Below are 23,236 nucleotides of genomic sequence, written 5' to 3' on the forward strand. Positions count from 1 at the left end.
TCCTCCAAAATAAGCCTATTGGCAAATAACATATTAAAGGAAATGAGACATTTTTTCTTCTGTTCTTAATACACTGTAGGAGGAAATTCCATTGGCTTCTTAAACTTCCTGGTCTTTGGATAAATCGTGTACTGGTTTTATGAAGAACAAAGCCAATTTATTTGGGTTATGGTTGTACACCTGCAGAGTCTAAGTTTTAGTTTGATGAGGTTAAGTCAAGAAAAATAATTTAGTGTTTTAAAAAGTAACAAATAAAATAGTTTTTTTCAGTGTTTCTGTAGTACGTCACCAAATGGGTTTCACTATCATCAAATAGAACATAAGATTTTAACACTGTGTGGTTCCTAATGTCCCAGTATAGCAATGGGAACAGTATACTTCGGATGAGACATAAAACTGTGGTCATTAAAAATCCCAGGACATTTCTTGAAAAGAGTAGGGGTGTTACCCCAGTGTACTGGCCAAATTTCCCATTAGCCTTTAACAATCATGGTCTCCTAATAAACCCAAGCTACAGTATGAATTGGCTTCATCACTGTGCTCTCCTCCACACCGATAGCTGGAGTGTATACTGACGCGCTATGGCGGCTGTCGCATCATCCGGGGGGGCCGCACATTGGTGGAGGTGGAGGGGGTCCCCATTACTTGTAAAGTGCTTTGAGTGGAGTGTCCAGAAAAGTGCTATATTAGTGTAAGGAACTATTATAATTATCATTTTGTGTGGGTTTCCTTCAGGTGCTCTGGTTTCCTCCCACAGCCCAGAGACATACTGGTAGGTTATGTAGCTTCTGGGAAAATCGGCCATGAGTGAGTGTGTATACAGTATCAGTGGCCTTTGTGTCCTGGAAAGGATGGGGCGTTCCATCCAGGGTGTATCCTGCCTTGCGCATGTTGAGATACTGTAGATGGATGGTTCTATGTGTAAAAGTTTTTAGCCAGAAGGTGGCAGCAAACAAACACAGATGCCAAACCTTGATTAAGTGCCAAGGATTCTTAGTACCGGCTAAAAGGAACATGGATACCAGAAGAAAAACATAAGACAGCTTTCAAACAATAGATTAGAAAGGCTTATCTATGCGAGGAGGAATTAGAGAAAGCTAGATTGGTTTCCATATATCTGCTAAGAGCGCTCATTTTGTGGTTTTGTGTAGAAATAGTCAAGTCTTTTACAGTCATGGGAATTGGGTGTCATTAAAATTGACTTGTATTTGCACCCAAAGGAAGATGATGTTACAATGTTTGTTTTGGTGTATGTGCAATAACCTGGTGACTGTTAAAACGCATGCCATGACACATTTTCATTTCCAAAACTGTGTCCACAATTGGACTTAAAGTACTACTATAACATTATAAATTATCTAAATATTCTAAGACAGGCTTTTCAGTTTTTATTGTACACGGTATACTGTATGTAGTATGGTAATAGATTTGGAAATACCATGTACAAAGTCTAGGGGGAGACAAGAATGCTGTCAATTAATATCCTTGGATCCATGAACAGATTCTCCCCTTCTCTTTTATAGTTTACAACAGTATTAGAGGGTTAGGGCAGCCCAGTGTGTAAACTAGGAAAGTTTTATAATACTCTGTTATAAATCAACTTATTAGCACATTAAATGGTTTCTCTTAACACAGTTACGTCTAATTATTGTAAAGGTTTTGACACAACCTGTACAGAGAGACTAAAGGTGGTGACATTGGCTCTGGGGCTCCAGTACTTAATTCATATTTAATATGTCTTGATCCAACAATTGCAACACTGTGTCTGTCGGGCTCTCATGACTCGAGATTATATTGGTTGCAGCATGTTCAAGATGCATCAGCCAGACAGTTCAAAGCTTCACAATTTATTACTCAGGGGGAGTGATTGCAGGAGCTTCTAGTTAAGAGGAGGACTGAATTAATTTTTTTTCTCACTGTTTATAAAGCTGATCATTATTCTGGGTTCTTACAGGACATGTTTGTAGAATACAGCCCATGAAAATGCTTAATTCTTAATCATCCACTATTCCAGATACCCAAGACCTTTAGTTGCATTCTGTTATTGGAGTTACTTTCCAGTCTGATTTATGGTAGAAGTGCTGGTACTGTACATCAGTCTTTAAAATCGTATCAAATAGCATGTCTTGATGCTGCTTAAATATTAGGAAACACAATACTAAAAAAAACGTTATTGTATTTAGAAGAAAGTATCAGTATGTTCAAGCCAACATATTAATAGGCGAGTACACTAATCTGATTATCAGTTATCACACAAATCAACCCCAGCCATACAATCATCAATATCTGTAAAATAGGAGATAGTTCAGGTACACAAAAATATTAATGGTTCTAGGGATTATGGGAATAAATACTGGGCTGTCCATCAACCTCTCTGACCATGTTTCTTTTTAAATTGTTGAACAATACCGTTGTTCGGATGAGACGTTAAACTGAGGTCCTGACTCTCAGTGATCATTAAAGACCCCCGGGCATTTCTCGATAAGAGTAGGGAGTTATCCCAGTGTCTGGGCCAAATTTCGCCCTCGGCCTTTACCGTGGCCTCCAAATAGTCCCCATGTGTGATTGGCTTGCACCTGCCCTGCGATGGACTGGTGTCCCGTCCAGGGTGTACCCTGCCTTTTGCTCCTTGCTTGCTGAGTAGGCTGTGGCTTCCCGCAACACAGTTTGGTATAAAGCAGTTTGCCAAATGACATGACATGTTGAACAATACAATATACAGTATGTGTATCTGGGTATACACATTACAAAAAAGAAAAACAAGCATCAAACTGAAAATGATCAAATTAAGTAAAAGATCTATCATAAGCTTTAGACCTGAAGAAGAAAGCATTTGATTAGCATCCTCTTATTAATTTATTTCCTTTTTGGACTTCAAACTCAGCAGCTGCCTTACCGTATCCCATTTGGCACGGGCGCGCTCCTCTTCAAACTTGGCAAACTCGCGGCGATCATGAATGGTGACCAGGAGTTTCCAAATCAGCAGAGCAGCCAGGCCAATGAAGAGAATGGCTCCAGCCACAGACAGTAGCACCACCAGGATGTCAGCACCTGGGGGGCAGTCTGGAAAATACCATTCAGACTTGTCAATAACCTGGTTCAGTGCCTATAAACTGGGTTATGAAAACTTCAAAGGCTCCAAGTCATGGTTCTTCTGTAGAAGGTTATTCATTTCCCTTCTATTCCCTTGCATAGCTGTACATAGCGCTAAATAGATGTAAAAATTTTAGTTAACTTCATGATTTTACGTAGTTTAGTAGAGACGACCATTCACAGAATAGGACATCTCTTTTGCTTTTAGGCAATTGTCTTGTATAAACTCCACTACATAAAAAGGAAACATTTTATTGAAATGTTTCATGTGGCATTTAGCAATATGATAATAGTATATACTGTGGCACTGCCTATGTACCTCCTTTACTTATGTTTTAATTTTACTTTAAAGATCTCAGGATAAAATATTTAGGAATGTAAACTTGCCCCTAGCATGTATAGACTTGCAGATCACTGAAAGCGAGGTTTGTTTTTTAAAGAGTCAAATAAATTTAGAATTCTGAGGCCACTTGTAATAGGTTTGCTTACAAGTATTTTAACTATATACTCATATTAATGAAACAAATTTTTTTTTAACTCAGTCTGCAATGCAATCTTTTAAATTAAGCTACAGGTATTAGTTTTTAGTATTAGTATTTCATTTAATCTACCATCTTTAAGTTAAGTTCAAAAAAGCTTTATTACATAAATGGTGTGACTGTGGCATGTCTTTCCAATCATGAACTTTTTTATTGGTGATAAACTAGGCTAAATATGAAAACTCAAGCAAATTGTTAAATATCCCAAATTTGCTGAAACCTGCAGTATCACATCAAGATGAAAAAAGTTAACCTCATGAGCTCTGCTGTAGCACAGCAGCTTCCTACTTGTCTGGGATAATAACAGTGAACAGTGACAGGTTGTAACAGTCAGAAATAATCATTCAAAAAAGACACGCAACTAACCACAATTATTTAGCAATAGATCAAAATTAAGTCAGCACATGCTGTAAATTGCAACACTGTACATGCTTTTGAGTGTTTGATAGTTTGGTCACGGTTATTGATTATCATGGACTTTATCTTGGCAGACAGAATAAGCATGTCGATTTCTACTTCTTATTGCTTTAAGAAACAAGAGTTATAGATCTTAGATACCCTATTTCTAACATGATTTTTAAAGTTATTTTAATATGAAAAAAATGATTCAGTTACTGGAATTTCAGTTTGTATACGTACTTCTGAAGCATGATTCTCCAGTATCAACAAAAGTGGGACTTAGTACCTCAAACCAAACTAACTTTTGCATTGATTATCCAGTCAGAATTTTTTTAGCAAAAAAAAGTAATCCTCTGCTGAACTAATCAAGGAAGTATTTTCTATGATTGTTACTATTGCTTTAAATATTATTGTTTCCAATCTTCTATTCTAGATATTGTTCTAGAATAATGTAAATGTGCGATGGTACATCCATTGCTAAAAAAACTCCCCTATTTCTTAAACACCATAATACTTTAGGCTTACTTCCAATCTGCATCTAGGTCTACTGTAAAACGGGATACTGAGAGATCTGCAAACTCAACATTTTTCATGTTGATGACACCCAACTATAGATATTTATCTCTGAAATGAGGTGGTACTGCAACTTTAAATTGCGTGGTTTGAAGACACAAAGAAATGGCTGTTAAAAACTTTGTATTGTTGAATTCAGAAAGAACAGGTCACCCTGCTGGTATCAGATTAAATTATACTGAGCAAATGGTTACACTTCTAGGTAAGACTGGAGGTTGAATTGAGAAAAATGGGTGGGAAAATGTTACCTATTTCTCTCAATCAATTTTAATATTAAGAATGCATCTAAAGTATTTCAGTTTAGAATTAAAATAATATGTGCTCTACATGGTGCTTACAGTCATGTGTGATTCTGCGATGCTTTGCATTTTAAACCATGTTTAACCTCAATTGTGCAAAATTATGGTGGCAAGATATTATCATGTATGACTGCATTATGTAGGTGATCCTTCATAGCTCAGAGTTGCTTCTAAGGTGCTGTTTAGAAGTTACAAAGCCTTATTTAAACAATGACCAACTTAATCCTAACTAGGATGCATGGTTTCTTATTATTCTAAAAATAATAAAAATGATTATAGGGGAGAAGGGCTTGCAAGCATGGGGGACTCTAAATTATTGTATATTTTATATGGGAAGGACCAATGAACTCATTTTAAACTCATTTTAAACTAGATTAAAGCTATTGTTAATAATCTACCTTATGCATCCTATTCGACACATTTATACTGATACAGTATGTTGCATTGTCTTATATGGTTGATTTATTTTAATTAGAATGGTCCTAATACTAGATTAGGTTTATTTGGCAAGACCAACAGTTTGTTACATGAAAAGCTCTTATAAATAAAGACTGATGTTTTAAGAATTCGTCTGAAACAGAAAAGCATGAATGTGCTTGCTGAGTGCTTCAAAATTCTCTCTAAATGTCAGAATTTATTTGAGCTGTCTGCATACATCTCTCATTTTCACATGCACAGGCAGCCTCTTGTCCTGAAAGCAATACTTTAGAACACACACCTCCTTTCACTAAGTTTCACGACATGATATTACAGCTATGATACTTCATCGTGGGTGGCTTGGTGGTGCGGTGATTAGCATTGGTTCCTTGCACTGTTGGCCCCTGGGTTCATTTCTGGGCCTGTGATGATTTCTGCATGAAGTTTATGCTGTATGTTCTTCCCATGTTATCATAGATTTCCTCTGGGCGCTTAGGTTTCTTCACACAGTCCAAAAACAGGTTAATTTGCTTCTGGGAAAACTGGTGTGAACATGTCTGTTTGTGTCAGTGTCTGCCCTGCGATGGACTGGCATCCTGTCCAGGTTGCACCCTGCTCTTTGCTTGCTAGGATAGATCTGGGCTCCTTCACAATCCTGAATTGGAAGAAACAGTTAGAAAACAGATGGATGGGTGGATAATTCAACATAGTGAAAGGACTGTGACATACTGTACTAGCCTTACAATTATACCTGTGGTATATACTGTATCATGTATATATATAATGTATAATGTAAAGCTGGGCTTTCTAATCCTGGCCTAAATAACCCGATTATTCTAGTTGTAATTCCAATTGACAGCTGGTAAGTAATTCAATCCTTTAAGAAGTCATTTATTTAATGTGATATTTGTCTTCATTTTCAGTAAATACAAATTGAAGATTTTCACTTGCATATAAAATCTGAAAGTCATCATGAAACTAAGTGCACAAGCTGTAAAACTAATAAAGCATTGTTACCCTGACAGGAATTTGCTTTGTATTTACAATTTATGAGAAGCAGACATCACACACAATAGGGCATTTATAATTACAATTTCAAAAGAGCCATAATGCATGAAACACAAACATTGGAATTATTACAAAATCAGGCAAAGTAATTAGCCTGAATTTCTTCACTGGATTAATAATGTTCACAACCGTCATGTGGAGCAAACACTGTTAATAATAATAATAATAATAATAATAATAATAATAATAATAATAATAATAATAATAATAATAATAACAACAATATGTTCATGATTTGGTCATTTTTTAAAACCCATTGCTTGGGAATACACTGCTGTTTATTCTCATTCATGACAGAGCCTCTGGCCCTGTGGTAAAAGAGTACTGAGTGTAAAGTATTTGAAGTGTCACTTACGATCCTTCTGTTTTATAAAGAGAGCAAATTAGATCGTAAGCCATTTCAGCAATAGTGCTGCCTATTTTGACAGTTGTACTTACAGTAGCTACTGCGAGCTCTATATCAGCACTGAATAGATAATGTCAAAATGCTTTGAATGCCAGTTCAATAGAACACTAATGAAAGGATTGTGTGCACACTGAATGATCTTATCTCGTGGAGAAATACAAAGCATTAATATCATGAGATCTTGTGTATATTCTTTGGCCCACTCTTGCAAATTTATTGGAGAAGCTAATAACTCATATCATGTGTGTTTTTTTTTCAGACACTGTCAGATTAACACAACAACTTTCCCTACGTAAAAGGGTCTACCTAAAATAAATCAATGCCTTTGTCATGGCTTGTAATCCCTACCTTACAATGAGCAACGCTGCGAGAATATTGTTGCAAAACATGGATGATGAAAACCTAGTAGCATCTGCAGGCTTGGCCATGTGGATCACACAAGGCCTGATGAAAATGGGTGGTATTTTTACCATACAGAAACACTACCGTAAAGATCTGGTACAGGTCATGCAAGTACACTGGTACTGTACATATCTGAACTCCAGCTTCCTATGTTTTTAATGCTAATTTTCAACAACATGGTTTTGCACAAAAAGAAAGTCATCTGCATAGCAAAAGACACATCAGCATGGAGGACTGTTCTAAAAAATAAAGGCGGGCGGAGCAGTGTTTCTGTGGCTCAGGACCTACGCCTGTGGCTGGAAGGTTGCCGGTTCATATGCCGCAGCCGCCAGAGGAGTCCTACTCCGTTGGGCCCCTGAGCAAGGCCCTTAACCCCAACTGCTCCAGGAGCGCCCATATAAATGGCTGACCCTGCGCTCTGACTCCAAGCTTCTCTCCCTGTCTATGTGTCTCATGGAGAGCAAGTTGGGGTATGCGAAAAGACAAATTCCTGTATATGGGAAATTGAACAAGTTTGTACAAAGAAATTGTATATGGGGAACTAAGTAATCTTATCTTATTAGTCTTTATAAACACGAGGATATCCAGGAGACATACATGTTTATGTATAACACAGTACCATCAATGTAACTCTGTACAATCTGTACTGCTCAGATACAGAAATATCACACAAGAACAAACTATTTTTAGGACACTATCATCCCCCTCCACCCCCTCTCTTCTCACTCAATCTCTTGCCTCAAAACCAGGAGTACTTTAACATCTTCCTCTCATGAGATGTGTGGTTTTCAGTAACCTCTTTTGGAGCTAAATACTTTCAAAGCTGTTTTTAATGAAAGTCTATATTGTTTTTAATGGGGCCGCAACAAAACAAATTATTCCTGCTAGTGTTATCTTTAGTTCTAGATTTTAACTGCAGTGACACATCCGTCAGGTCAATACATTAGATATGGAACATTGTAATTATGGCAGGCAAGAGTGATGTAATAGTACCTGGTGAGGGATACCACATTTCAATAGAGAAAAACAAATATTTTTATCATTATTGTCATAAGACAATAACAAAGGCTTCAAATGAGAAGTGTCATGTGGTCAGTTTTGCACATTTGATTGCTAGTAGTTTAATATCCAGGGGGTTCTCAGAAATAGAGGCCAACTTTTCACCATCAAGTAGTAGAATTAAAAATCTAGATACTCTGCTCTGACAGTGCTTGTTATGGATCTACTAACTCACAATTCTAATATTAATATTCTATACTTAATAGTAGCTTTATATGGGTGCATTGGTGGAAGAGTGGCTGTCATTGCTGCTTTGCAGCCCTGGGGCCCTGGATAGGGGTGCTATCTGTGAGGAGTCTGCATGTTCTCCCTGTGTCTGCTTGGGTTTCCTCCAAGTGTTCAGGTTTCCTTCCACTGTCCGAAGACATGTTGGTTGGCTAAGTGGCTACTATACATTTAGCCCTAGTGTGAAAGTGTGTGCGTGTCTAGGTTTGTGTCTGTGCGCCCTGCGAAGGACTGGCATCCCATCCAGGGTGCATCCTGCCTTGTGCACATTACTTGTTGTTATGTGTGTCCGGTGTGTCCCATGACCGTGCACTGGAAAAAGCAGTTTAGAAAATGGATGGATTGCGGCATTATTTATATTCTAGGCTTCGGTTAGATTGAAGCCTATAAATTGAGGGTCATTATATGTAAACATATACAGTATAAGGGGTAAGAAAAAGTTTAAACCCTAGGTCCAGATTGTTAACTTACATTGACAAGGAGAGGTGCTTAGAGAAGACTTCAGTTTTAGTGTGTCCTGAAGAAAATTGCAGCTGTAGAGTCTCCTAAATATTCCTTAAAATTAGGGTCAAAAGGCCTGGATTTTGGTGTCTGCTATGCGAATGAATAATGTACCTTCTTGAAAAATTTAGAATAAAAAAGTTTAAAGACTGTGTATATACAGTGTGGGGAATTTTTCAAAAAGGGTTGTTTTAATTTAACAGATTAAAATAAAATATGCAATGCTCACTGCCAATAGATGTTTCAATCCTTGAGAAAGTTAATACTGTATATTGCTATATTGGTTGTATTCCATTTTAAAAGTCATCCTAAAATGTTGAGGGACAAAATTAAAGTGTTACTATTAAAGCTAAACTTAAAATGGTTAAAACATATTTTAATAAGTCTTTAAAATTATATTATAAATAATATATTTCCCTTTTAATCTAAAATACACAACTTTTCTTTAAAATTGAATTTGAAATTTAAGAGAACCTTTAAATTTTGTTTTTTCACAATATTGCGTTAACACCTTAGATAATTACTGTATGAATCACCACTGCTTTTTTTTTACTGATCTTTCCCATAGGATTAATATTTTTCTCATCATGGTTAACTAGAAAACCAAATATACAGTATCATATTAAAATATTATATTTATATATCATCCTGAAGATGACTTAATAGCTGAATTTTTTTTATAATGCCTGAGATCATGATGAAGAAAATTAATTACAAATGCATGACCCTAAGAATTAATAAAAGAAAACATGTTTTTAACTGAATAGTTCTAAAGGCCAACGAACGGCTTAAAAAATAATGACATGTAAAAGTGAACTGAGAATGTCCTGTAGGCTGTAAAATGGTGACAATAAAGATTTCATTTATTGTACTGTCTAGACTGCTATAATCTCTCAGAACAGCCTTTCCCACTGCAAGCTGCTGCTTACACAATCTTCAACTGGAAGGGAGTGCCTCTGATTCCTGCAGAGACTAGCCAGCTGCATTGGCTGAATGCATATAGTACATTCTCGTATATACTGTAGCTAACAAGCAGGAGAGGAATCCTATCAGGATGCTTAGATTGGGTGGTTTGAGTGCACAAATAATTGAAAGATGTGCTTGAATGAACTCAAATCCACAGCAGTACAAAAACCATCAATGAATGTCATACCACATTTAAAATAATGAATCTTCTTGATAAATATACAACCCCACCCCACTGTATTTCTATACTGTATGTTTTTTTATATATTTAGAGCACAACTGTTTTGGCTCCTCTTTTATAATTGTTTGTGTTATGTTGCGGAGCGATTGTGCGTTTACTGTAGGTTAATAAAAATAAATTTATAGTAGAAGCTCCCAAACTTCTCTGGGAGTGTAACCCTGGCGTCCTGGCCAAATTTCCTATTGGCCCTTACCAAAGATGGCCTCATAAAAATTCCCATCTATGAATTGGCTTCATTACTCTGCTCTCATCCCCACTGATAGCTGGTGTGTGGTGAGCGTTCTGGCGCACTATGGCAGGTGGATGCTGCACATTGGTGGTGGTGGAGGGGAGTCCCCATTACCTGTAAAGCACTTTGAGTGGAGTGTCCAGAAAAGCGCTATATAAGTGTAAGCAATTATTATTATTATAAACGTCAGATTGAGACTGTGTGATAGACGTTTGTCTGTTGAGATTCACTCCATTTTTCTAACATTGTGATATGAAACAGGAACACACACTGCAAGAGAGTGCAAGTCAACAATCATCCTTCCTAATTTTGGCTGTCTGGGGTGGAATGCTATAATACCATGCCCTGTTGCTGAGAAAACCACAGAGTTATTGTGTTGAAGGATAAGAAGCCCACACATGTATTCACGTCACTCTATTTCTTCATCATGTGTTATTTGTTTCCTCTAACATCCCTAATACACTCCAGATTGCTGCACCATTTCTCCATGGCAATAAACATTTGGACAAAGAATCACCTGAGTTCATCTTGCGTATCATTAAACCCTGTGGCCCCTGGTAAGGCCTGGTTTTCTCGCTGGCGTCGTTGCCAATCCACACAAGTCTAAGTTTGTTTTTATCTTTTTAAACCCGTAGTCTCCCAGCCACTGCAACTCCCATAGCAACATAACTGCAACTTGAGTTCCGGAGAGAAATACAAACCCCAGCGTGTACTGTGCTATGTCTGGGTTAAAGGCTTGAAGATTTAAGAAAATGAAGAGTCAGAAAAGAATGCTTCTTTGTAAAACCTATTTCTTCATCACAGAAGTTTAGAGGAAAGGTTAGACTAATTTCACTTCTGCTCCCTTGAGTGTATAATATCACTTTGTACATTTCTCTCGCACTGCTCCAGCCACCCAACTACATCCTTGCTTATTTTTCACGTTGTTGAGTGTCCGGTCAACCTCATCCTTACAGTCAGGCAGCTGCTCTTTGATAGGAGAGTTAAGCCTATCTAAGGACATGGAAATGTGTAACAACTAATTTGTTTGTTCCTCTATCACATTCAATAGGATCTAACTGAACTATTGAATGGTTAGCATTCAATAGATAGCACCTGCATGGAGTCTGTTTGTTCTCCCTCTGTTCATATGGGTTTACTCCAGGTTTTTTCAGTTTCCTCCCACACTCAAAAGACATACTGGTAGTTAAATTTGCTTCTGGGAAAATTGGCCCTGGTGTAAATGTGTGTGCCACTGTGTCTGTTCTACGTTGGAGGGTGTATCCTGCCTTCCACCCTTTGCTTGGCACTGTCATGTGTAAAAATAAATACATGCGCGTGAAATACTTGTCTCTCACCTGGCTCTTTGACGATGTATAGAACTGATTTGCCGCTGGGATCTTCATAGTATTGAAACCTCTCCACACAGTCATTTTCATCCTTGTATGTGCAGTTCACAGCATTCTTGTCATGGTTAGCTAGAAATTGGATAAAAAAATGTTAGAATAATGTTGGGTAATGCTCTCACCACAGTGTCTAGAAATGCTTTGTTTAATTCAGTACATACTTGGCTGTTTTGTAATTTAAATCTACGTCATGTGGAAAAAAGGAGGATCTCTGATGACGGTTTTGCACTCTGGCTACAGTTAAGGTAAATGTTCCCAGATGGCAATATTAGAAGACTTGTTTCTTACTTCCTTCCTCAGAAAGAAGGAGCTACATTTTGATAGTTACAAAGTGCTAGAATACACAATCTAATCCTGGAAATAAAAGGCAAAAATATGTGTAATCATGAAAAAAATAAATGTCATTGGTTTATAAAGTGGAAAAATTTGAAAATAATTTGATAAAGGTTATCAAAGTCCTGAAAGAAGATGTAGTTGAACCTACAAGACAGATTTATTCCTACGATCTTGGCCCCGAATTATTTCTCAATTTTTTTTCTTCCCATAAAAGGCAAATGAATGCATGGAATGAGCATGTTTTCAGTGTTGGAATTAAAGTGAATTCTGAACGGAATAGATGATTTAAAAAGACACACAAAAATACTCAAGACTGTCTCAAAACACAGTGGGACATCTGATAACCTTTGAATCACATGATTGTTTTTTTATTTTGAGTGTTTGAGATAATAGCTAATGCTTTATGAAGTTTACTAACTTCAATGAGCACCATTGATCAGAAGTAACATGTAACAAGTAAAATGCATTGAAAATTTTTGAAGTCTCCTTATTTAGGCATGTCATTCTGTGTAATTTCCCTGTCATCTCAGCAAAATTATTTACTATGTTAATACAGAGAGAACTGACCTCCAACAAATCCTATTGGTACTAAAACTCATATGATGTGTTTTCGTATTGAGAGGTACACAATTTAATCTCACTGTACACTGCATTCTGTTAAAACTGCAATAAACCAGCCTAATAGCTTTTGTACCTTTTTGTGTGGTTCTGTAGAGATTGAAATTGTATTTAGCCTTAGCAAACAATCAGTGCATCTATCTTAAACACTTAGTGACATGAAAGAAACCGTAGTTATTTGTGTAGAAATTCAGAATAAAAGCACAGACTCTCTGATCCAACATAATAATAAACCTGATTTTTAACTTTGTATAGAAAAAAAGGAAATAATCCTGCAACAACACTCTCATAAAAATAGGATTATTATTTCAGCTTCTCAGTCAGCTCTTTCAGTCATCTTTATAACACCAGGCACTTTGGACATACTTTGACAACGTATAGAGGAAAATTGGCTCCAAGTGCAGGGGAAAATGAGGTATGCTCCTGTGTTCTAATGCGTCAGCTGCAGATCAGTGCTCACAAGAGAAGCTTTCAAGCAGAAAGGAGTCTCTAGTGCCTTGTAAACAAAAAGTTAAAACTAAAGTAAAAAACAGCCTCATTTCTATCCTAAGAATTACAACTAAAGTTAATGCCACAGAAGAAAAATTCTTCATTCATGTCTTAATGTACTGTATATATGGTTTGAGCATTCAGATTAGCTTTAGGATCAGTTTTACGCAGCTCCATTAAACTAAATCCAGCCCGAAACGGTAATCCTCAATCCTGTTCGTTTATTTTCTCATTCTGATTGACATTCTGGTTGTCTTACAGCAGACAGTACAGATGTTTCTTTATAAAGAAATTCCTTACTGAGGTCCTCCACTAGCTGACTTTCATCTTGGCATATCCGTGCACAACTGTTGTCGTCAAACAGCTTTCCTCGCTTGAAATGTTTGCATTCCACGCAATCCCTGGACAAAAAAAAAGCAGGAAAGCCAGTTAATGGCTAATCATGAGAGAACTTTGCATTCAACTGATTGAATTACTTATACAGTAGATATATAATATTTTTCTCATTATATACTGTACATTTACATTGGCTAAAGTGATTTTAATACATTCTGTCAAAGCAAAATCAAGCTGAAGATGTAAATATTAATAATTTAGTAGCTCATTGAAGAAACCAAGTCATTTTTTGAGAGGGTCTGTGATGACGATAAATATGTCTATATCTCTTACAGAGCCACTCATTTTCTAACCTCTTCAACCCAGGTCCCAATCCCCAATGCTAACCACTGTGCCACCCCAATCCAAACCAACCCAGAACTAATCCGGCTTCCTCATGACAGACATGACCAGGAGATGACACTTACTTCTTGAAAGTGCAGACGTCTGGGCAGGTGGGACACTTCTCACAGGTGGCGCCATAAGCCCCTGGCTGGGTGCACTTGCAGGTGCCGCACTCACACTTGCCACGCCCGCTGCACAGCAGGCCAATGCTGGACATGCAGGTGTCTGTGCGCATGGAGCAGTTACAGTTCTCTCCTTTCCAGTCAGCATCGCACTTGCAGGTCCCGCAGTTGCACTCACCATGACCTAGGCCAACACAAAACAGCAACCAGCTCAAGGCATGAGATCCAGCCAGAGAGGTGGTACCCCTAAATATTCTTCCGCCATCTCAGCTCCCACCCTATTTTAGGCAGTAACTAAAGTCCAGTATTGTCTTAAATATACAACAAATGACAATGAGCCTATATTGCATATACTGTATAGGGTATATATAGGGCTTTTAAGAGCAAAGCCTATATTGTAAATGCTGGATGTCGAATGGCAGATTGGTGTCTGAGAATTTTGGCTCTGGCTTGTGTGCCAGCTCTGCCTCCCCAGCGGTATAAAACTGGGGTCACCAGTGTAACACGGGCAGAGTGAAAGAGTACAACACAATTTAGTAGCATTTTACCATTTTAGAAGGTAAATGATACCAATAATAAAATGAATAATAATACTAGAATAGAATGTAAGGAAAGACAGAATTGACAATCCGAACCCTCAGGTGTTCTCAGAGTTTCTGGATACCATTCTGCCAGAACTTTTACTTACGAAACTGAACTATTTGTGTTCTTTTCCGTAGAATTTGCCTGCTGGTTATGACATTCATTTTTTATGTATGTTAAAGCATAAAAGCATTAGCTTTTAACAGTACTGTTGGTGAAAGACATTTACAGAAGTGCTCCTAAACGATTTCAGAATAAGCCAATGACTTAATCACTGGGATAAGAAAATGCCATATTTGGTTTAGAACTGGAAGTGGAAAATAATTTTATTCAATTGAAATTTGGCAAGTAATATCTCTAATCCTCCTTTCCTTTCTTCAACATTCTGAGCCTCTCGCTGTTCTTATGAACTGTACCCATCTCTGTAAAAAGTGCATTCCATGTACTCAGCATAAAAGGCTGTGGAAATTCTCTCTGGGCAGTTCTTTGGATGACTGACTTGTGTGTTTAGACAAGAGCAGTGAGAACTTGTAGTCAGCCGAGCTATTCTAGCAATGGAGATTAAGTGTGTGTTGAGGGCTGCAGCTCAATGCCTCACTAGCACTGTATCTGTAACCAGCAAAGAAAGATAAACACTCCTTAAGGAAAAAGGGGGGAGATAAACTGACCACAGCACAGAACAAGAGAACCCTGTCCATGCTCTTAATTCTGAAATATGGAGATGACTTAATCTAGTTTCCAAGAAGAAAAAAACATTTAATTTACAAAGTTGTTTTCCTACTGCAATTTAAATTTAGGTCCAACATCATTAGCAATAGCTCTGAAAGCCTTTTTACCCTACCCTGTCGACCTGCGGGAGAAACAGTTCAAGCTGTGCTAATTGAACTGGGGCAGAGGCATTGCATTTAAGGGGGTAGGGGCAGCAGGCTTTTAGGGAAATGTTTTTTAGCCAGTTTTTGAGTAAAAAACAACACACTACCTAAAAAGACAACTCACGGCTCTGTTAATTAATAAAATCTGTGCCACCAATTAAAGTCTCCTCCCAGAAGAACTCAAACTAATATATTAGCAGGGTGAAAGGAATTTATAAATTTGAAATATGTTGAATACAGTAGCCAATAAATGCGAGTGAATCCATAAACATTTTATCTTGTAATTATTGAGACCCATCTTCTCATACCTTCTTAATTCCTCCCATCCATCATCTTATTTTCTTAGCAACACGTCAGACAAACCATTTTTAATTATTTAAGCAAACACGTCGTTGCAAAGAATCAAATTCAAAATCAAATTCTGCCGAATGAATAAATTCTGTCTGCTTATCCTATTTATCACCTGACACTTTTTCTCCCCCCCCTGAGCGTAATTCTGATTTAAAGCCAGAGTGAAGAAGATTTTATTTGTTCCCCCAGGAGAATGAAGAGTGGCTACGCCTTATTAGGAATGTAAACATTCCAGCTCCCCATGTGCCAGTTGCCTGAAGATATAAATTCAGAGTCAGAAAACAATCAACTTGAGGGAGCAGTTTTTGCCAGACAGCTAGTAACCAGTTCTGATTGCTCTGTTGCTACCAGAACATTACATACATGAGGGTTGATGGCGATGTTTATGATTTAATGTGCTACCAACTGGTTCCTTTTGATTTACTTGCTTAAAGACACCGCCATGCTGTATTTCCCTTTCAGACACAGCTACAGACTAGCGATCTTCTCTGCCTTTATGTGGCACTTTTTTGCCAAAGGATCCCCAAAACACATTACAGTACGTATAGGGGAAGACTGCATTTATCCACCATCAAAGGGCAGCCTCTACTCACCAGTCAGCCATTTTGTGCCAATATAACTAGCTGAATTAAGAGGGCATTGTTCCAAGTTAGTGTGGAATTTAGCCTAGACACTAGGATTGACAGTCTAACTCTTTTGCAAAGTGCCAATGTACAGTAGCTTAGAGATTAGAGATCAACAGGAAGTATCAGGGAGTCTACCTACTACCACAACAAAAATAAGGGTTTAATGGGCTCAGATTTTGATTCCATATGATTAGCGAATCATCTGGTTAATCACAGTGAAATTGTTCACGTTTTTAGGAATTACTGAACTACAAAACCTGCTGGATTAGAATTCTCCAAAATCAGGGCTGGAGCCACGTGTATTACAATACATTGTATTTTGACAATATTACAATAGTGACAATTTAATATCGTCAATAGGTACCAGCTGACAATTTTAAATTTAGCATTCATGCCGAAAAAGGCACAACAGCTGAAAAGTGGTTTATCCTTTCTACTTTTCAGTGTGGAATTAACCTTTACTTGTTCCTCTGCAGCTAACACACACTGAGGCAGCTTCCCTCTTAAACCTCACTTACTGTAACATTGTTAGCAGTACATATCGTAGTACAAAGTTGTATTTTACTATGCTAATAACCTTTTAAAAATATAGTTGCATGATCCCATAGCAAAAGCTCTTGTAAAAAATGTACATGTACAGTAACTCACTTTTGAATCCAGGCTATCTTACTAACAGAGGTACATAGAAATGTATAATTCAGAGGTACATAGAAATTAACATAATGATATAAGAAACAATGAGTATTGGCTAGCTGCTTACAGTATATACATCTCTTAACATGTTGTAAGTAAACTAATTCTGTTGTAGAATGTATTAAAACTGGAAGAAAAGCCTATGGTCTTTTTTTTAAAGTTTGTTTTCTTAAGCAGGTTTATGTTAGTGGAAAAAAAGACAGGAACAGCTTTTTTGGTCCTCTGTAAGCCAGAAAGAGGAGAAACACAAAAACTCCAAAATGAGTTTAATTTCCCCTGATTAAGTCTCCTGGGAGTGACTTGGGGATTACGCAATGGGGAGGAATGTTTGGAGCCTCCTGGAGAATGTTCTATTGACAAGAGAAACAGCCTAGTCATTTCTTCCCAACATTTGCTAAAAAAAATGATACTGTGCATATTCAAAAGACAATAAGCCAGACATAATGCAGTTGGCATTGTTTTAGAAAACAAGAATAAAATAATTAAAATTCAGGCTTCAGGCTAGAATTAAAGATGTGGGGGGGGAGGGGTAGTGTAAGATTAGTAGTAGCAATCAAAAATGCAAATATATTCAGTGATGTGTAGCCTGTTGTGCCAAGAGAAATACAAAGAAATAAGGCAGAAGAAAGTAACAGTTTATTTGCTTGTTAGGTGAATTTCATATCCCATTGATCCAGTGTTGTTTCATTAATACCTAATCCCTTAATAAGAAAGACATAGGCGCAGAATCCAAAGGTAAACAGCTGATTATTATTTTAAAATAGTGGCAAATAAGAGTTTAACTGTTCATGTATCGAATAGCACTACTCCTTTTCCTCATTTTCAGTGTATTTTTCTAAGTGTAGAGTAGCTGTACTGTCACACCATGCCACTCCACAAGTGCAGGGCAAGTTAAATAGTGAATTCTCAATCTTGGATTTATCAATTTAGAACGTCCTTCTTTGTTTGTTGTTCTTAGTTTATCCCTTATGTATCAGGCCAAGAATCACGAATGCTTCTGCATAGTGTCCTGGTACATACAGTAAAGAGCTGGAGGGAGTTTCTAGGCAGTTGGTTAAAAGAGCTATCTTGTGCTGTTTATTATCCTTGAAGTAAATACCAGCCAGGGCAAAAGGATCCAAAGAAAAATGATAAAATATGATAATGGGAAAGAAAAAACAACAAAAACAAATCACTTAGGCTCTTAGGCTTAAAGTATCACATTTCTATGGAACTCTTACATCTGCAATGTGAGAGAAGCTAAAATTAGCTTAAGAGGTAGAAGAAAAGAAATTTAATGTTTTTATAGCGTTCATCGTATATATCGTATAAAATACAATTCAAATCAAATAATAAAAAAAAAGTTATTTTATATAGCTGCAATTGTATAGTGGAATGAAATGCTGAAGTGAAAAATAAATTAATTTAAAACTTTTTTTTTCCCAAATGAATGTTTTGTTTAAATTGTTTTCTCAATTGCAATTTGCAATTTGTAAGATAAAAATTAATATGCATCCTTGTTCAGGAGGACTATTCAAGAAGTGACCTGAAGCTTCATCAGTATAACTCTGAAGAAAAACATGTGTATGCGGTATCAAGTACTTTCTTCTTGTTCATTCCCTTTCTGTGATTTTAATAACAACAAAAAAGACAATATCTACTGTGTAACAGCAGAAGTTTTATTCCATATTGAAGCTGTGCTGACAGTTTATTTTTCCACTTTAGCTTTTCACATTTTTTAAAATAATGTGAAACATCTAAAAGTTTGGAAGATAAATGTTAGCGAAAGGAAACTCCACCTTTCCTTTTGTTCTTATGTCAGAGATGTACTGTAGAAACAAAACTGTAAAGACCCCTTCACCCTACCAGGGTGTATCAATAGATTCAGTTTATTTCTACGCAACACAAGGCAAATTTAGTTCAAACTTTGAAACTGCAAAATACTGCAATAAAGCTTTAGTCTTTAGGAAGCATTCAAAACAGCTCCTCACACAACATCCTACACAATATCTGATATTGAACAAATCATGTCTGAACGTGAACATACTGTACATTCTGAGTGAAGTACTTTAGCTCAGAAGAGGCCTCTGAAGTGCTGATTGTGCTCTGGGTTTTAAATGCAGACCGTGCAGATCTTTTAGGTTTTAAACATTGCAGGTTAACAAATTACTCCCAGTTTCTGGAGAATAAAACCTTTAATTCCTGTTTCTTTTCCTTTTCCAAGTGCACATGTACTGTAGCTCCTGCTCAAAGTCCCCCCTCTCGGAGGATTTCCCATGTTCAGATTCCTATGGTACTTTGCCATCCCACTCCTGACAACATACTGAAGCTCAGCAGATGTGAGCCTGGCCAGTACCTGGATAGGAGACCTCCTAGGAAAAGCTGAGGTTGCTGCTGGAAGCAGTTTAAGCTGGTTTAGTCCTAATGCCCCAATATAGTGACGGGGACACTATACCGTAAAAAGGCGCCATAGTATCTTTGGAAACAAATGGCAGTGTCTCATACTGTATATTACCATGGCTCATTGTAGGAAAGCACAGGAAACAATGAAACACATACAGTACAGTATGTCAAGACCACAGTATAAGTGCATAAAATTCAAGGTTCAGGAGGGATAACAGCGACAAGTCTGTCTCACTCAGCTGCACTGAATCACCCTCATCACCGAACTAGCTAATAAACTGAACTCGAAAGCCTCCTTGTCCTGTCATGGAGGCTGCCCATTAACCAAACGGGTTAAGTCAAACCTTTCTCACCAACTATTCCAATCATTCACAAAGCATTCAATCCTTGCATATTGTTGTCCCTGGTGTATTCTACTGTACCACAGACTCCGTTTGAAACAGCAACACAACCACTCAGGACAGAAAGGCCATGCATACGGTTGTGACATCTGCAGAAACAACTCACAGCATCTGACCTACAGTACCATCAGTTAAAAAGATCTACGGTATATCAGCCATTTCCAAAATAAAGCCTGTGCCAAAATGCAGGGTTATAACCACACTGAACACAAACTGTTCTCTCCGCTATGGGCTGGCAAGGCAGTACCAGAGCATCAAAGCACTGTTTTTAAACCCGAGCAGTACATTATGTGTCTTGATATGATAAGACCATTTTCCTGATATGAGTCTTGAATAACTAACAACTAAATGCAAGCCGACTGACTTCCATCATTACCACTGACATGAATATTGTATTTATGCACTACATACTGCATACTGCAGTACTGCACAGTGTTGTTTACTATTGTATATCGTAAATTGTATATATTTTTATACTGTACTGTATGTTGTTTTGTATACTGCATGACACTGTTACTGCTCTCTTACGTATCTGTACACTAAAAGAACAAGTGTGAATTAGAATTCCTACTGTATGTACCGTATGTGTTAGAAATGGCAAATAAACTTTGAACTGAACTATTGAGCCCTAAGCAGGACCCAAGTTTCTCCAGATCCAGCTTCTCTTAGGTTCTCCAGATTCAATTAGACAAGCAAAATATCACTGTGTAAAAGGAGCAGGTTTTCTTGGGGGTTTTGTAAATATGTGCTTTAAACAAGTTTCAGAAATACGTCAGCTATAGTTTTAGTGTTTAAATGGAAAATATAATTCATAATCGTATATTTGGCCAAGCCACAAACTACAAATTTTAGGCAAGGAAGCACTAAACAGCTACATTATCTGTGAAGCATTACAGCTGATAAAAAGAATATGAAACCAACAAAACCACAACTCCACACTGTGAAGAAGATAACACAGACAGGGTATCCTGTCTTTAGATTAATAAGAGTGAGCAACAATTTACAGGAAACTTAAATTTAGCAGACCATCTGCTTACAAACAGATAATAATGAGACTTGTCAATAGAGTGAAAAAAAGACAGCTTTAATGTTGGTAGGAGAGTGGCATTAATGTACTGCTTCCAAAAACCATGCTCTTAATATTTCCATAGAGAAGAGACCAGAACACAGTACACAAGGATATGACTGAGCCTAAATACTGAACAAGGAAACAGATACCACATACACAGCCAAATCAAATAAGATCTGATGTGGAGTTATGTTGCTGTCTTTTGTTGTCTCCCTCATGTTACAGTGCATTTGGATCTTTTATAAATTTTCTATTTCATCTTATGGAGTAAAGTGTAAACACCAGAGAGTGATGACACTTATTCCTCAGCACTCCAAGTAATGCTGATATTGCAGAGGAGCCTGTCCTTACAGCCCTTGTATGTTTCCCTTTGTGTGTCATCCAGAGTGATACCCATAAGGCTCACTCACACAGAGCACTTTGCTTTGTCCCAGACAATCTGGATAGTTTATTTCAGCTCACTACAACACCTGTTTATAAATGCCGCCTGTGACATTTCAAAACTTAACATATTTTTAATCCGAGCTGTATGTAAAATAATATTTTATGGAGACAAACTGTAGACTTGAATTATTTAAATGTGAGGCAAACCAATGCTTCTGAATATGGAGCAACAACTGGCCCATCTTATAAATGCCCATGACTGCAAGGAATTTCATTTTACTAAAAAAAGTAAACTTTTCTTTGGGGAATGTGGAAATGCTGTTCATGTGATCTTATGGCATTCACGAACTTAACTTAAACTCCAGCATTTCCCCAAAGACTTGGTATTTACAGAACTTTAACAATTACATGCCTGTGCCTCCACCAAATTTGGGAACATATTGTCTCCACTTTTTTTTTTTAGAGAAACCAACTTACTGTTCTATAAGCTGATCATACACTGAGCAAAAGAAACAGGCCGAATACCCGCCTCAGTGTATTTTGTTTAACTAAACACTTTATCTTATCAAGAGGCTTTCCCAGCTCCCTGGGTCCTACCTGAGCAGAGCTCTCCCTTGTATCGCAGGCAGTTGAAGTCATCGCACTCGCAGAACTTGCCCCAGATCTTGCCAAAGTCACTGCTGTGGCAGACACACTGGCCGCATACACAGTCTCCCCGACTGCTGCAGGTCGGGCTGTCCTTGTTGGGGCTGCACTGGTCCTGCTGGCTGGGACTGTAGTCCCCGTCGGAGCACTCGCACCGGGGTCCTAGACGGCCTGGCAGGCACTGACAGATCCCACACTCGTAGGTGCCGTTTCCATTATCACAGATGGGGCTGTCTGGTTCCGCTTTGGCCTGGCACTGGCACTCACACTCAAAGTTCACCGTGATCTGCAGAGAGTCTTTGAAACCCACTGGTTTGATGGTGAAGGTCTTCGTCTTGTCTTTGGGGCAGCCCCTGGCACGAGCTTCCACGCTGAAGGACACCTGGGTTTTTCAGGAAACAGACAGAGTCATCTGTGCAGCTCTTCCACAGTCCCAGCAAGCTTTCTGGTTGTGAAGTAAATTGTTTTCTATTCTCATTCAGCAGGTCCATAACTCTATCTGCAAGATGCCCGGAGAATGAAATCTTGTCAATGGCCTTTAATTCTTCAACGGGTTCTGACTTGGAAAGATCTTAATGACATGTTTCGGTTGGAATTTTATTTTTATAGTTTTTATTGCTTTTATTGAACGGCTCTACGTAAGAATGCAATTGTTTGAAGAAAATTGTAAAGAAGCGACTGACAATATATTGTATTTTGTTGTTGTTTTTTTAAAAAAGGACAACTGAATAGGTGTGTTGGTAGATAAATCGGTGGCAGATAATTTTTTTCATGAATTGAAATCAACTTTTTTTTACCATTACTGATTGGGCGTGTGTGTGTGTGTGTGTGTGTTTGTGTGTGTGTAATGTGTGCGTGTGTGCCTTTGTTGTGGGGGATGTATGAACAGAACATTCCAGGCTGTTACAATAAGTCTCTCATAAACACCGTGGCTGAGTCAGATCTGCTGAAGTCACTGAATGGAAACAGATTTTGTCATGGATCCAAACAGGCTAAAGAGTCTCGCCCTACCTCTGCTCTTTCAGTTGGAACATTAACACATATTCAGGAACAAATGTTTGTCAATGTTTTAATGTTACTGTATGTTACTCAACAGTGTAAATACTGTATACTGTATGTCAGTCTAATGTTTAATATAATGTCT

At 37.7% G+C, this 23,236-nt stretch overlaps 1 protein-coding gene across 1 annotated transcript in view; it reads right to left on the reverse strand.

Moving 5' to 3' along the window:
* itgb3a (integrin beta 3a) overlaps positions 1-23,236 on the reverse strand; it is a 43,497-nt gene that overhangs the window by 4,674 nt on the left and 15,587 nt on the right. The window contains exons 10-14 of the mRNA XM_088622574.1: positions 22,045-22,474; positions 14,049-14,271; positions 13,546-13,646; positions 11,755-11,874; positions 2,897-3,063 (exon numbers count right to left, since the gene is read on the reverse strand). Coding sequence (XP_088478700.1) covers positions 2,897-3,063; positions 11,755-11,874; positions 13,546-13,646; positions 14,049-14,271; positions 22,045-22,474 — 1,041 coding nt within the window. The remainder of the gene's footprint in view (positions 1-2,896; positions 3,064-11,754; positions 11,875-13,545; positions 13,647-14,048; positions 14,272-22,044; positions 22,475-23,236) is intronic.

Source organism: Lepisosteus platostomus, chromosome 28 (assembly GCF_059453375.1).
Source record: "Lepisosteus platostomus isolate fLepPlt1 chromosome 28, fLepPlt1.hap1, whole genome shotgun sequence".
NCBI classification, from domain to species: Eukaryota; Metazoa; Chordata; class Actinopteri; order Semionotiformes; family Lepisosteidae; genus Lepisosteus; species Lepisosteus platostomus.